This window comes from Bidens hawaiensis, unplaced genomic scaffold (genome assembly GCF_021521415.1).
Source record: "Bidens hawaiensis isolate Kalapana, Puna unplaced genomic scaffold, B.hawaiensis_p1.1 tig00015201_1, whole genome shotgun sequence".
Classification (NCBI taxonomy): Eukaryota; Viridiplantae; Streptophyta; class Magnoliopsida; order Asterales; family Asteraceae; genus Bidens; species Bidens hawaiensis.
Genome location: NW_027492350.1, coordinates 126,400 through 141,891, shown reverse-complemented (window position 1 = coordinate 141,891; position 15,492 = coordinate 126,400). Strand labels below are relative to the sequence as shown.

Below are 15,492 nucleotides of genomic sequence, written 5' to 3'. Positions count from 1 at the left end.
ACGAGTTTATCCCAAGAAAAGAAATTATATTTTGTTTTCATATTAATTCTTTAAAATTCAAAATTTAATAATTTTTATATATTCTAAGCAATTGCTGTGAATTTAAGATTTTAACATAAAGAATATTAATACTTTATTAAATAAAAACCAACGGGTTGAACCAGTCAACCCAGTCAACCACTGCTAAACAAGTGTTCGAGGGTTGGCATGTCGAATCTGACGCAAACCCGAAAATCTGTCACACGTATGGACCAAAACACGACAAGTGCATTTATAGGTTGACAAGAATACGAGTTTAACCTAAGAAAATAAACTAATTATACTTCTTTTCTTATAAATCCTTTATTTAATAATTTTATTTTTTCTAAGCAATTGCTGTGAATTTAAGATTTTAGCAGAATATTAAATAAATCATAAGAAAAAAACCAATGGGTTGAACCAGTTAACCTTTGAACCCAACAGGTTGACACGAACACAACACATTTAGCTAAGCATAATCACCAGGTCGACCGAAAATGACCCTAACCCATTTAAAGTAAACCAGAACGCATAATCTGTACAAAATATAAAGCATAATCTGAATCGACCGAATTATAAGCGCGGACTATTAAAGACAAACTTCTAGTTAATATTGTTGGATTTATGTAAATACACAAATCTTAAAAAACAAAAAAAAAACACTCATTTCCTCTACACAAAAATATAAAATGTTGATAAAGAGATGAGGATGTATTTCATGCAACATATGTTTTAGCAGAATCCTTAATACTATAAAATTAATAATAAAAACAAACTCAAGAATATTAAACTTGATCAGCTCTGTTTTGACTTCACCCAGTCAACAAAGTTGTCCAGAATCAGAGGCCATGCAAGCTCCTCATCATAATTGTTGAAATCTGGAAAACTTATCTGTAAAAAAAAGATTAAATAAAAAAAATAATGTCTAGAAAAAAAAGATAAATGTTGTTAAATTAAATGTGGCAAAAATAATCATATGGCAGCCTACTGTTTGCTTACCTCATTGCAAAATCTATAAAATCCCATCCATTGATCCATGTTTATGACCTTATAATCAATCTGTATCTGCAAAATGTACCAAAATAATACACCATGTGACATTCATAATAACTTTTGTATTGGGTTTATTGTGTGGATAACAAATGACACATCCGAACGTTCAGTGAACTATTAGTAAACATCTCGGCGGGAAGTTCGTTTATTTAATAAATGAACATGAAAAAAAAAATTGTTCATTTAGTTAGCGAACGAATATGAACACAAGAGTCGTTCGTTCATATATGTTCACGAACACTTGTCTACATCCGTTCATTTAGGTTCGTTCATTTACATTCATTTATGTCCGCTAGTTTATGCTTCTTTTATGATTACCTATTATAATTTAGTGTAGTTTTAATAAATTTTTAGGCCCAACAGACTTATGTAAATGTTTGCTTAAAATTTTTGCTCGCTCAATTATGTTCGTTTGTTTATGTTTGTGAACCATTAGTTTACAATGATATCAAACGAACAAAAACAAACACGAACACTCATTTTCTTAACGAACGAACACAAGCATGCTTAGTTTGTTGGTTCATTTGCAAGCCTAAGAAGATATATAAATGACTTACCTTTAGATACTGAATGAATAAATCCACCTGCTGAGGAAACTGAGACCCCAAAACAAGCTCCAATAATTCACATATGCTCTCGATATCTATGCTTTTTTGCTTTTCCTCTATATAAGCGGTAAAAAAAGTAATAGTTAGCAATTAAAATGAGAGAACCGTAAAATTTCAAAGCTATAACATATGTTTGTTGTACCTGTCAGGCAATACCGAAATGCATAAGAATAGAAATCGACATAATTTGAGGGCCTGCGAACCTTTTAAATAACATAAAATAACACACGGTTTAGCATCGCAGTTACACAGACATCTTTATCATTGTTATGTTACTATTAAAGATGTTAATATAAAATGAAACCGAATGCAAAATACCTCGTTCTCCAGCTCGGGAAGTGCCTTTTTTAACTTAGCTATGGTATCAGCATGTAACGCTTTCAGGCCTTTTCGCCACTCTTCCTATAAAAAGATGAATTAATTAATAAGAATTTAAAGGATTATCTATCAATGTGCCGTGTCACAAGACTCGTTTTTATTACCAGGGTGAAGTATCCCTGCTTTTCAGCCTGCATTTTCCTGGAAAATATGAACCAATCAGTAACGAAAACGACACAAAATATGGTTTTAAAAAACAAAGTGGAGCATACCAAGCAAGCATCAATATCCGTACATCTGTGTGTTCAACTTCTAGATCAGAACAGAGATACTCTATTCCTTCCGGGCTGTTCACATCGACAATAACGTGTTAAGAAGCAAAATAAAAACTTAATAATAATAATAATAATAAATAAAGCAAGAACTCAAAAAAGCAAATATTCTACTACCAAAACAAAAGGATTGCACTTACTCAATCATACCGGAAGACTCGTTTGAATAATTATAGAATAACTGATCAATACGTTCCAACTCCTTGGTTGCAGCCTTTCCTGAAGCTGAAAGAGAAGGTTAACTCTATAATTGCTGCATACTATGTTGTTTTTAACAATAATAATATATATTACTCCAATCACGAAGAGAATATCGATTCGATAACATGAATACAATTAAGATACAAGTTCTAACAAACAAAATTACATTCTTGATGATTATCTGATACTGCATGTATTACAATTTACAAGTGATCAATATTCAGTGTATATTGATAATATGACTCTTTTAGCAATAAATTGAGTTAAAATAAACCATGTTGATTAAAATCTCAACAGAAACCTAGCTTTATATTTCATCTGCAGGTTAAATATGTTAAATATAATAAACTTTCGTCTCATATCTAGCTGAAAAATCAGTAAAAAGAGGCGTGAGGCACGCTAAGGCGCAAAGCCCATCGCTTTTGACCACCTAAGGCGTACACTGTCCAAAAAGCACACTTGAGGCGCACTGTAAACTAGCCCGTGGTGCAGGTGAGGCTCAACTGGCCTTTTAGGTTGTACTCGACTACTTGTACATGCATGTTATTTATCAAGCTTACTTTTAGCTAACTTCAGGCATAGTTGTTAATAGAGCTCATAGCAGGAGCTATAGCAAGTAGCGAAGCACTGATTCATCGCTATCTCGTTTTTGCACCTCCACCACGTGATTTTTTTTTTGTTTTCCTATATTATTTTAATACATATAGTGATAAAATATAAGTATAAAATATCAAGATTTTAGGTATTTTCATATATATACACATAAAAACATCGTATTCGGATATAACATACACATAAAATATTTCTAAAATCTTCTTCTAGTGTATCCCTAAACATAAAATAGCACCTGCTATTCGCTATTAACAACTATAGGTCAGAGATGCTAAAAACCCATAACACGTAAAATAAAAAAAACACAAAAACTTTGTGCCTCACGTACAAAACTCAGCGCGCTTCTAGGCTTCGGTTTTAAACCCTCTCGCTTTTCAAAACCTAATAACTATCTAAGTCTTCTTTTTATAAAATAGCGGGATTTTATGTTTTTTCTTAAATATACACATAAAAACCATCATATTTGAATATAACATACATATAAACAATTTCCAAAATTTTCTTCTAGTGTATCACAAAACATAAAATAGCTCCCGCTATCGTCCGCTATTCACTATTAACAACTATAGGTAGGGGATGCTAAGAACCTATGACACAAATAATAAAAATAATACAAAAACTTTGCGCCTCACGTACGAAAATCAACCCGCTTCCACGCTTCGGTTCGGTTTTAGACCGTGTCGCTTTTGTACGGTTCTCGCTTTTTAATAACCTAACTATCTAAGCCTTTGTAGCATATAAACATTGATCCAAACCAATTTAACTAAATTAACAAGCTTTACCTAAACCACAATTAATTTTACAACAAATCGAAGAATTAAAGTAAACCCTAAAACCTAAACTAACCTAACCAGCTTAATTAATAAAATTAAATCAAAATCAATCAACAAATAAATAAATAGATTAAATTGAATTAAAATACCAGAGCGAAAGAGATCCATGGCGGAAGAATTAGTGGAGGTCGTCGAATTAGCCGAGCCTTTCTTCGACGAGCCACGGCGCATCTTGAGATCCGATGATGTTACGATTGATTGATTTAAGGTTAAGGTTAAGGTTAAGGTTAAGGTTAAGGTTAAGGTTAAGGTTAAGGTTAAGGTTAAGGTTGTTTGTTTGTTTAATGAAGGAGATGATCAAAACGGTGTCGTATAAAAAGATAAGTAGGTTGACTGGTTGGATGGATGGATGGTCGGTTTAAGAGGTTTGAGTTAGATCGAATGATGGATCCTTATTAGAAGAATTAATTAATATTTTCAACTTTTTTTTATGTTTATTAGTTTTGTATTTGATTCATACGAGGATTTATTATGAGAAGTCTATAAAAATGTTTATATTTGTCGTGATAGATAGTATATTTAGTTTTTCAAAATTTTGTTTTGTTTAATTTGGTTAGTGAAGTTTACGTAATTTATATTTTGAGCACAAAACATTTTTTACTTTATGAGGTTTTTTTGTGATGAACGGCTTGGGTAGCTTGTGTAATGATCAGGGTTGCTGTTAAAATTTTATAAGGGTCAGTCGGGATTTTAACACATATGTACCTTTAAAAAAAATTCACATGGGTCGGCCGACACCTACACTATAGGTATAAGTATAAGCCAGTGATAATGATGATGAATTAGCATACATTGATGAGATGTTTTATTTGAAGTTGATAGTGGATGCCATGTAGCAAGCGTTGGTCTCCTTAGAGTGAAAATGTGATTCTGTTAGTGACTCGATTTTGGTGTGAGAGAATATATGTATATATTGTGTTAAGAGAATGAGAATAAAGAGAATTTCTAACTATATGGATTAACCGATTGGAAAGTTTATTTGTAATGAATAATCTTTGGACTTATCTGTTGGGTTAACATGTGGTTCCGATAATATTATATTGTATTTTTAAACATATTGTATCATTCTTCTAGGCTATCATGTTGACTTGTTGAGGTAATGGTGTATGTGCTACATTTGTTAGCCACATATTAGCTGTTGTTAGCTTGTGGCGTGCCTTTAATCATAATGCATAGTCGCATATATTAGAGGATTATTACTTTAAATATATGATTTATTGACCTGTTTCTATATTTTTTTCGGGGGTGCTTCATATGATCCAAGACGCATGGTCCTTGACCTGCCAGCACGTTCGAATGCTATGATTGGGATCATGGCCGGCTCTAGCATAAGCCAAATATGACAAGTTCTTTAGGCCTCTAGAATTTAAAGCCTTCAAAATTAAGGCTACATCTGGAAAAAAAATGCTTCAATTTAAATGTTCACTTTAAGCCTCAAGAAACGACGAGCCGGCCCTGATTGGGATCTAGTACTCATTGTTCTAAATATGTTGATTCAGAGTTCAATGCTCCAAATGTATTAGTCATTTAACATTCCAAATGTTCTTTAATTTGACTCATTTTTCAAATACAAGTGTTTAAAGGAGTTTTATGATTAAGAAAAGTAAATCTTAAGCAGAGCCGGCTCAACGAATGTGGGAGCCTAAATCAAAATAAGATTTTGGGGCCTTTTGATAACAATTGTTAAGAACAAAAAATTGATTATTACAAATTTTGAACTCATAATCTATACTTTAGTAACAACCAAGCCTACCACCACATTAATACATTTTTTTTGAGCTAATTTCTTTTTTTTGTACACTATGGGTATTGAACCCATGACCTCCCATTTTACACCCATACCGCCTTACCACCACACCAAAGTGGGAATGTCACCACATCAATACATTAATTTGAGTTTACTATACTCATTATAATATATCTATATATCAATGTTATAAAAGTAGGATTACAAGACCGAGTACTCTCCAAGTACTCGCTACAAGGTATGTCACCGAGGCGAGTTTTTGTAAATCCGCCTAGTTACTAAGAATCGGTCAAATGTGGTCAACCTCAGCCAGAATCACATCTTATCGGTGAACTTGGACCGATTTTGACTCAAAAAAAAAACATAATTGTTATTTCAATAATATTAGAGAACAAATGTCATTTTTTTAATTAATGATTAGTAATTTTTAGAATATTTTAAATTTAAAAATGTATTTCTTTTATTTATATTGATATTCACCTATTTTGTTATAAATATTAGTAAACTTATGATATTTGACATATATATAATAAACAAATATTAATTTTCTTTATATTTACCATGTCCGAGTACTCTCCGAGTACTCCCCGATTACTCCCCCCAAGGGGGTCGGCCGCATAGGGACCGCCTAGCGACTTTTGCAACATTGCTATATATAATGTTTTTTTTCGGATTTGAAGGCCTTAACTGAGTGTGGACCTAAAGCTCTAACTTGTTTTCCCTGTCCCACGAGCCACCTCTGATGTTAAGGATCTGAAATAAATTATACGGAAATAGTTATTTATGATCGAAATATTAAATTTTTTTATTTTGATTTTCTTAGATTCTAATTGAATAAAGAAACTACTTTTCATATCTTTTTATTTTGATCATTATACAAGCCCAAGGTCATGTTTATTTTTATTTGGATTAATTAATATGCATTGTATAATGTACTATGACAGAGGAAAACGTAACTTCGTTTATAAAGATGTGATGGTATATGTTGAATTATAGAAGAAAAAAACAATTAGTATTATAAACTATGATTGGTTGTTAAGCAAATTGTAATCTATAAGAAAATTATTATTCAATATAAAACAAGATAGTGTTTTGTTTTTTTTAATCAAGTGAGTTCTATTTTATTAGATTCATTGTATGCATTTACAACAATAATTAGGTCATTTATTTACAAATAAAACTTGATATACATCTAAATAAACATCATCTATGTTCCTACATTTTATTTTTCATACTGATTAGTTGATTAATAAATCCTAAAATGTTAATAAATAAGTGTTATGGATATTATTACTAAGGCCTTAGGTGAGTACATATATTTTTTAAACAAGGGCACACCTTAAAGTGTAGTTGTGTGTGTATTATTTATGTACATGGCACACCTTAAAGGATTTATTGTTACAAGTTATTGTTAACGCTTGAGCTATTTTTAACATGCAATTGTTCATTGTGAGTTTGTGACCAATCTACTACCATGTTGTTTTAAATGCAAGATCGAAATGAACATCTACTTAGGGATGAGAATTTAACTCAAATCATGATTATTTGACAAACTTTTGACCGACACAATATCAACAACTATCATGGTTCCCCTAACCATCAACTCCTTGTTGCTGATGATGCTTATATAAGGATTGAGAGTGAGAGGCGGTGGTAGCTGAACTCTCATAATTATCAATGTGCTTTGAGCTTATTAACTGTAGAGTATATGAAAACTCCACAGTTAAGCGTGCTCATGTGTGAGCAGCACTAGGAGATGTGACATGTTGTTAAGTCTCCACCGGCACAACCAAAAATAAATCCTTGAGCTTCTGAATGTGCATTCCATATGAGACATAGCGGACACCATTTATGGTTAGAGGGGCCGAGTGTTAGAAATGGTATCAGAGCCACTCCTGATACATAAAGTTACTTTTTTCTTGTTGTTAGTAAATAGCTCAAATTCCAACAATTACATGCAAATATGCAAACCACTGTTTCACAAGCCAAATCATCTAATAGGCAAATTGGGAGATTTATTCTATAGGATTATTCAGTTCATTTAATTAACGTATTGGCAATGGAAGTATGCAAGAATATGAACCGCTCAACACAATCCAAATTATAAAAGCAATTCATTCTAACAATATGAACAAACTATAACAAAGTGAAAACTAAAAGTTACAACACATATCCTAAATTATTTTACGAGTTTTAAAGTACATAAATGATAAACTCGATGTATGAGTCAAGCGATATATGTTTTGTTTTTTATTTATAAATTAATCTCCAACTGTGACGCCAATAAACGTCCTTGGACCGAGATGGATGGAGAGGACATGACAAGGAGAGAGTAACGGTGAAATTCATCTTTAAATACTACATCGGGTAAGGGATGCTAGAGGGGAAGGGGGAAAAGAGCGCACCCATAAACTTTTTTGCTTGGATCTGACAAGGTAAACTGGCTTTAGAGATAGTGTGGTTCTACAAGGAGGAAGATGATATAACACGTCGTAATTATCTCAAAACAGGTTAATACCTGCATAACCAGTTCGACTATTCTATAAATTAGATATAACTCCCTATTTATTTAAATAATAATTAATTGTATAAATTGAACATACTTAATATCACAACTCTATAATTTAAAACAACTTGTGTATATGTTTCATGAAATATATGATGTATATAAAGACTATAAAGAATTAACATAAAAATGCATATATGGTCATTGAGTTTGAGTGATGTTGAAGCAAGGTACTTTTGATCCTTTTACGATTTATCCCTTATTTCTTTGAAATATAAAAGATGAAAAATAGGATTCTCATAGCACGCGTGATCTTAACTTTTTCTTCTTTATTTGTAAAAAATAAAATTTCCATGTAGACTTCCTATCCATTTAACTTAAATTTTGAATAATCCACTCTTTTAAGTTTAAGTTTATTAATAGTCTTAAACGTGAAATTTGATCATTGACATGTAATTCACTTTTGTGGCGTCATCGTGGTTCAATTTGTGGATATTTATGAAAAAAAAAAAATTAGTTACCCAGTGTTTCAAACTTTTAATCAACCAATCCTAAAAGCATAAAACAACTTCAAAATCTTTTGTTAATTTTCAATTGTTAATTTATTGTATTGGTTAAATGATATTTAGACAATGAAGATTGAAGGCTTCCATTGTTCCTTTATTAACACTTTGCTTATTTATTAAGGTTTACTTAAATCTAACCGTGTCGAAGTTTAATTTAAATATTAAATTATTAGTTTTAATACCCATATTTTACACGAGATGAGTTAGTAATGTTTAGAATACAACTGATGATATGATAAAAAAAACTCATTTCATTGATGAAAATAAGAACGTCAGGCATGCTATTAATTTTAAACCACGTGTATGACATGATGAATCCATACATATGTGGTGGTGTGTTGTGTATGTATGAACAAACATCTTTTGAGCACAACCATTTGTTAGTGCTGTAATTTTCAACTTTTCAGAATATTGATTGTGGGGTTGTGTGGCACATGAAGACGTCCTAGTCAGTAATGACTAGTTTTGCGAAAAGTGGTGTAGCAATAAAATCCTTATAACCTCAATCAATCATTACACAATTACTACTTTTTATTTTTTTAATATATATAAAATTATTTATTAAAAAATAATAACCGACTGGCCAAAACCAGGGTATAGGGTATGGCTGAGTAGTCGACGGCCACATGCCTGATTTTTTTATAAAAAAATTATGTACTTTTAAAAAAAAAAATTTATATAATCAATGTTTCAACACAATTACATAACCACTAGCTTGGTCTAGTGGCAAATGAGTATGACATCTAAGCAAAAGATTGTGAGTTTTAATTTTATTTGAGACATTTTTAAGTTTATTTTTATACAAAAGTTTTTTACATAACTCAAATCATAATTAAGTAAGCTCATATAGAATGAAATTGTTTAAACCCAACAAAATGTTCCTTTTACTTAAAGCCAAAAAGAAATTTCGCCTTTGGTCCAAAAAAAATTTCGTCTTCTCGGAGCCGGCCCTGGCCAAAACATCCCTATCTCTTTTGTGTACACAACGACCCGGCCAAAATGAAGTGGAAAACGAGGATGAGGACAGTGTTCATCATGTTTTTGCCATTTGTATCTTCTATATTTTTGTGATGATCTTTTTATTCATTATTATTCATTACATAATTATCGTAAATGTCTATATATATTAAGTATCTCAACCTCTAATATCGTGAGGTTGATTAACATACCATGTAAAATTTCAGTTACCCGACCCGATAAAATTACCCAAGTTGCTAAACACACAAAGTACGAAACATAAATAGAAGCCGTAACAAAATTTGAAGTCCACGACATATTGTGAACATGATTAGTTAACTCCAACAGGAGTTATGGTCAAACATTACAGCGGTATCACGCCCGCCTACTAATCTAAGCAACTCCACATCTCATTGTGTGGAAAATAGAAAACTGAAAAGAGAAAGATGTCCGATGTCATTGTCAAATATTCATCTTCGGATCCCATGTTTTGTTTCAAACTGGTTTTAGATGGAAAGTAGTTTATTAAAAAAATTAAAGTATTTGGTGTGCTAGTAAAATATATTTGATGATATTCCAAGTGATTTTCATCATTTATCAATTACCTTTTTATTGAAGTAGGTATGACTTAAGATAAAATTATTCGTATATTGTTATTTGTATAGACACAAATTTTAGCAACGAATTTCTTTTAATTTTTGTTCTGTGCGGCATTTGAACACAATACTTTTCTCACTCTCTCACCTTAAAGTGTTTATATACTTTGCCTTGCAAACAGTACTATTTAATTATTATTTAACTAGCTTTAGAACTCGAGTAATACACAAGATTTGTCAAATGTTAAAATAAATAAGATAAGTTATTTGAAAGAAACAAACAAAATTAGAGGTTAAGATATATATTACGAACAATAAGAAGTTTAATGTATAAAATTAACAAATTTGAAAAAATCTTTTTAAATAAAATTTTAGTATTAATTTTTTTTTCGAAGATGAGTATAGGGGTGAGCAAATTAACCATCAAAACCGTTAACCGAACGATAACCGACATAAGCGAACCGATTTTAACCGATAACCGGCGTAACCGGTGGGTGATTTAATGAACTTTTGAAAACCGTCAACTGATGGTCGGTTTTAATTAATGATATTTTCAAACCCGCTATAACCGAGCCACTCCATTTATTTAATTGTGAGTCAAGAAATAGGGGTTCAAAAACTTGAACTATTGCATGAGTGGGAGATTTTGTGACTCTTTGGCTTCATACAATGATCCATAACATATCTCTATTAACTTTTATGCTGATTATATTGGTGGTTCCATATTTATCTTCACAATAAATATATCTAATCAAATTAATATTAATTTGCCACATTCCATAATTTTCCTGTGCATGCTCCTTTCGTTTATTAAATATTATAAACATCAATTGATTCCAATAAGATATTATCAAAAATATCAAATAGATATATTCATAATCAATGACGTCGAGTGAGCGGATGTTACAGCTTGCCTTATTCACTATTGTATGTGTGTCAAGTTTTTTTTATTGTAATATAACTACCAAAACTGATGTACACCTGAATTGCAGCTTGGATTATTCACTGTGTTAAGGTTTCTATCAAATCTTGTTTTTTTTTCTAATTACAATGTTTTGGTCACGGTTAACCGACTCGCTACAGCCTACGAAAATGATTAACCGAAACCGCCATAACGGATTGGCTGTGGTTATCTATTAACCTATATATCGGTTATGGTTATGGGTTTAGCCAAAACCACCTCAAATCAACTCATGCACACCCCTAGATAAGTATAGAAGAATATCGATTGTGTTACATACTTACATAGATGCATCTATGTAATGGATCCAGATCCAAAATATGCATTGAACCTAGGATAAAATCAATCTATTGAAGTTAACTAAAATTGATTGGTGGATAAGTTTGGTATGAATTCAAATGTCGAGTATGATTTATAAATTACTTTTGATTGATTTAGAGCATTCTCGTTCCTTCACGTATATTCAAATCCAAATTTATATTCAATCTACACATTTATCATTACCTTTTCGTTTTCCTCTACTCACAACTATTTTTTAAAAAAAAAGGAAACTCTATACAATAGTAACCAAGTTTTGAAAGTGTTTCAATCAGGTCACTCATAAAATCTTTTGTCCAATTAGGCCACTAAAGTTTTCTTTTTATTATAATCCTATATATTTTACCTGGATAACATGTCATGTAGGTTTTTTTATTATTAAATAGTTTTACATTGCAAAATATTTTTTAAAATTTGAGAAAAAGAATTTTTAAATTGTGCAAAATTGAAAAAAAATGAAAATTTGCAAAATAAAAAAAATGTTTTTTTTTGCAATTTTTCAGTTTTTTTTACAATTAACCTTTTTTTCTCAATTTTTACTAATTTTGTCAATTTTTAAAAAAAATTAGTTTGCAATGTCAAACTATTTAAAAATAACAAAAAAAAACCTATAAAACCTACAATTCAAGTAAAATATATTGGATTATAACAAAAATGAAACTTTAGTGACCTGATTGGAACAAAAGATTTTATGAGTGACCTGATTGGAACAATTTAAAATTTTGGTTATTATTCTATAATAATACCTTCATAAAATATTAAAAACTTTATTGAGTGCTACAGAAACTTTTCAAATATATTTAAAAATCATAATATGTTCTTACTCTTTTACTTACAACACCCTAAACTATCTTATTATAAAAACTTCGCTAACATAATATAGTGAATGGACTAAGAATGCTCTTACAAATTCAATACCAGAAGCAAGCCTACAAAATTGTCCGCCACCTTATTTAACAAAAAATAAATCAAATTCAAGATCAAGATGATTTTTTTAATAAATTAGATCCATATTTACTCACATATCTTTCTTCCTCGTTCAAAAGATATTAAAACTACCCAATAATTATAGAAAATTTTGCTATCTCTATTTTGATGGGGTGGTAAGGTGGTTAAGGTGTTAAATTGGAGGCCAGGGGTTTAAACCCCACCGTGTACAAATATTTAGTCGTTAAAAAAATAATATAAAATTTTGTTGTGTTTTTTTATTTAGATGAGTTTTTTTATTTTATTTTTTACTTAGATGAAAATATTAATTTATTGATAAGAAAGAAATTAATGGGTTTCAAAAATCTTACTTTCGATTTAAGTTTAGGGTCATTTTAAATTAAACATTAGAATTTTTTATAAAGTATTTTCTTTATTTATTAATAGAATGTAAATTTAGAAAATGAAAGATAGAAACGTTTTTTTTTGTGTGTTTACGGGTAATTCTATTCAATTAATTATTTAGATCATTTTCATATATACGTAACTTATTTTTGATAACCTTTCTAAAAATAAGTAACCTATTTTTGATAACCTTGGTATTCAAAAATCAATTAACCATTTAAAATATTTTTTACATGTGTTTTTTATTTTTACTTGGTATCCTAAATAAAAAATTATTTTAACTCAAAGATGATAATTTTAGGAGGGAAAAGATGGTCAGGAATTAATATGGGACTGACATGTGACAATCAATATTTTCTTTTATTAGTAAAATAAGATAAGATTAAATGTCTTGATTTCATTTATTAGTAAAGTAAGACTCCAAATGAGCAGGGGTATGTTTTTAACAGGTTAGGGTTTGCAATTCAGAAAGGGATGGCGGCGTAGCTTGTTGCCCGCCTACCTGCTATGTTGATGTAATATCTTTGTTTCTATATAAAAAAAATTTTGGTAAAAAAAATATATATTAATTCACTACAAGAAAAGTGACTATTAGAGATTAATTTATCATGGACTGATATACTAGTCTTGGATACGTAGCATATATGACTGATTTAAATGTGACTAACGTTAGTGACCGCTAATCAATCACTAATACTCTGACACGTTATTTGAGACTAAATTACAATCCCAAATGTGTTTAGGAAAGTTATTTGCCACTAATTTCTATCCCAAATATGTAATGAATAATTACTCATATATAGCGACTGATCACGAGTTTCTATCATAAAAGAAATATATTAGAGACTATGCGTAAAACATTAGGGACTTATGTTTTAGTCACAAATGTTTGGTATTTATGAATGATTTTTAGTTGTTAGCAATGCTGAAAACTAATTTTTACACGACATGTTTTAGTGACTAATAATCAGTCGTTAATATTAAGACACTTTATTTAAGACTAATTTTCAGTATTAAATATACCTCCATAATGGGAAAATGGGAAAAGTTTCTTCTTAGACTAATCTTAATTAGTAATAAAATACACATCAATATTGAAGTTATCTAATCCATGGCAACTTATTATGCAATTGAAGAAAATAATTGAATGTCGTCAAAATGAGAAACGAAGCAAACCATGTTACCCTAACATGTGATTTTGTTTTATTGGTTGGTATATCAAGTAATAATTATGAATGCAACATGAGTGTTTAATAATTGATTGTATAATTATATCTTAAACCATGTAAAATACATTCACACGCTATCTTCCATATAGCATGATTAATTACAAGTTATAACCTATAAATCTATACTATCATACAACTTTTAAATACCAACATTTCTTTCTTTTTGATGGTGTATGAAAAATAAAAAAGTTATTTTCTATGATCGATGGTTATGTCTTAATTAGTACCAGTGTTTTTAATTAAAATTAAAGTAAAACAAGGTTAATTATTAACATCTACTTTAAAATATTGTCAGCAACACATGTATCTTTAACTAAATTATCCGGACCCATCCTCTTATTATTATCATTTCATATGTCACTATCTTGTATATCAAATGACTGGTAATAATATTTAATAATTATTATAAGATCTATGCTTCTTATTATTCAACGGTACTCACAAGATTAGTGTTCCAAATCGTTTGCAAGACAACAATATCATGAAGAATAATGTGTTTGTACGACATACATGTTATATGTTTGACATCATTTATGGACATTGTTTAGTAAATTGCTTATGTGTATCACATATTGAATACTTGCTTATCAGACAATTTAATCATGTAAAACTCGTTTATACAATATTGTAGAGCTTTAACACTTGTATACATGTTGAATACTAACAATGTAGAACCTTATTATATTACACAACGTTGTCAATTAAGAATATCATAGTTCACTTGTTAAATGCATTGTCATCATTTATCATTTTACCAATTTTGTTATTGACCTCTATTTATTTGTTAAGTTTTAAAAATTTTGTTTTAAAGAAGTTTAAAAAGACAAAATAAACTATTATTAATGAGATGGAACCATACTTATCAAAATCAAACATGAAACTCATACACGCATATATCCATATACATAGTCTAACCAGTGGCAAATTTTTAACAAATAATATGGGGTGGGTTGAAGAGTCTTGAACAAATAATCTATATGAGTTAGACTTAATACATGTATTTTTTTTTTGAAAAAAAAATACACTGTTGAGCTTAAAAGCTAGATGGGCGAAGGCCAGATCTGACTCAACCTAAGATCAGCCAGCAAATATAAGCGAGGTTTATTACAAAAAAACTAAATTATTACAAAAACAAATAAACAACATAATCTATAAAATTTATTAATTATTTTGTTTAAAGGTGATAATACTTGCACTATTTATGTTTAGAAATGTAACAAAAAGTATTACAATATAAAAAATGAAAAAAAATTCCAATGTGCATCGAATATGGTATAGTTTAGTGCCTTGACCTTATCAATTAAG

At 29.9% G+C, this 15,492-nt stretch overlaps 1 protein-coding gene across 1 annotated transcript; it reads right to left on the bottom strand.

The window, feature by feature from the left end:
• Positions 1-568: 568 nt before the first annotated feature.
• On the bottom strand, positions 569-4,327 carry LOC143548569 (uncharacterized). Its single transcript, XM_077039686.1, has 10 exons — positions 4,236-4,327; positions 4,065-4,188; positions 2,470-2,554; positions 2,270-2,344; positions 2,162-2,198; positions 1,998-2,081; positions 1,822-1,882; positions 1,629-1,735; positions 1,018-1,083; positions 569-909 (listed from the first exon to the last, which is right to left on the bottom strand). The coding sequence occupies exons 2-10, from the start codon at positions 4,144-4,146 to the stop codon at positions 814-816; spliced, it is 693 nt and encodes a 230-aa protein (XP_076895801.1). The 5' UTR covers positions 4,147-4,188; positions 4,236-4,327; the 3' UTR covers positions 569-813.
• Between the last annotated feature and the right edge of the window lie 11,165 nt (positions 4,328-15,492).

Excerpts from the sequence above, each read along its gene's own strand:
- LOC143548569 (XM_077039686.1), bottom strand. The coding sequence starts at position 4,146 with ATGCGCCGTGGCTCGTCGAAGAAAGGCTCGGCTAATTCGACGACCTCC. Across the intron at positions 2,082-2,161 it reads AGCAGGGATACTTCACCCTG|GAAGAGTGGCGAAAAGGCCT; the intron begins GTAATAAAAACG and ends ATCTTTTTATAG. Across the intron at positions 910-1,017 it reads TTTATAGATTTTGCAATGAG|ATAAGTTTTCCAGATTTCAA; the intron begins GTAAGCAAACAG and ends TTTTTTTTACAG.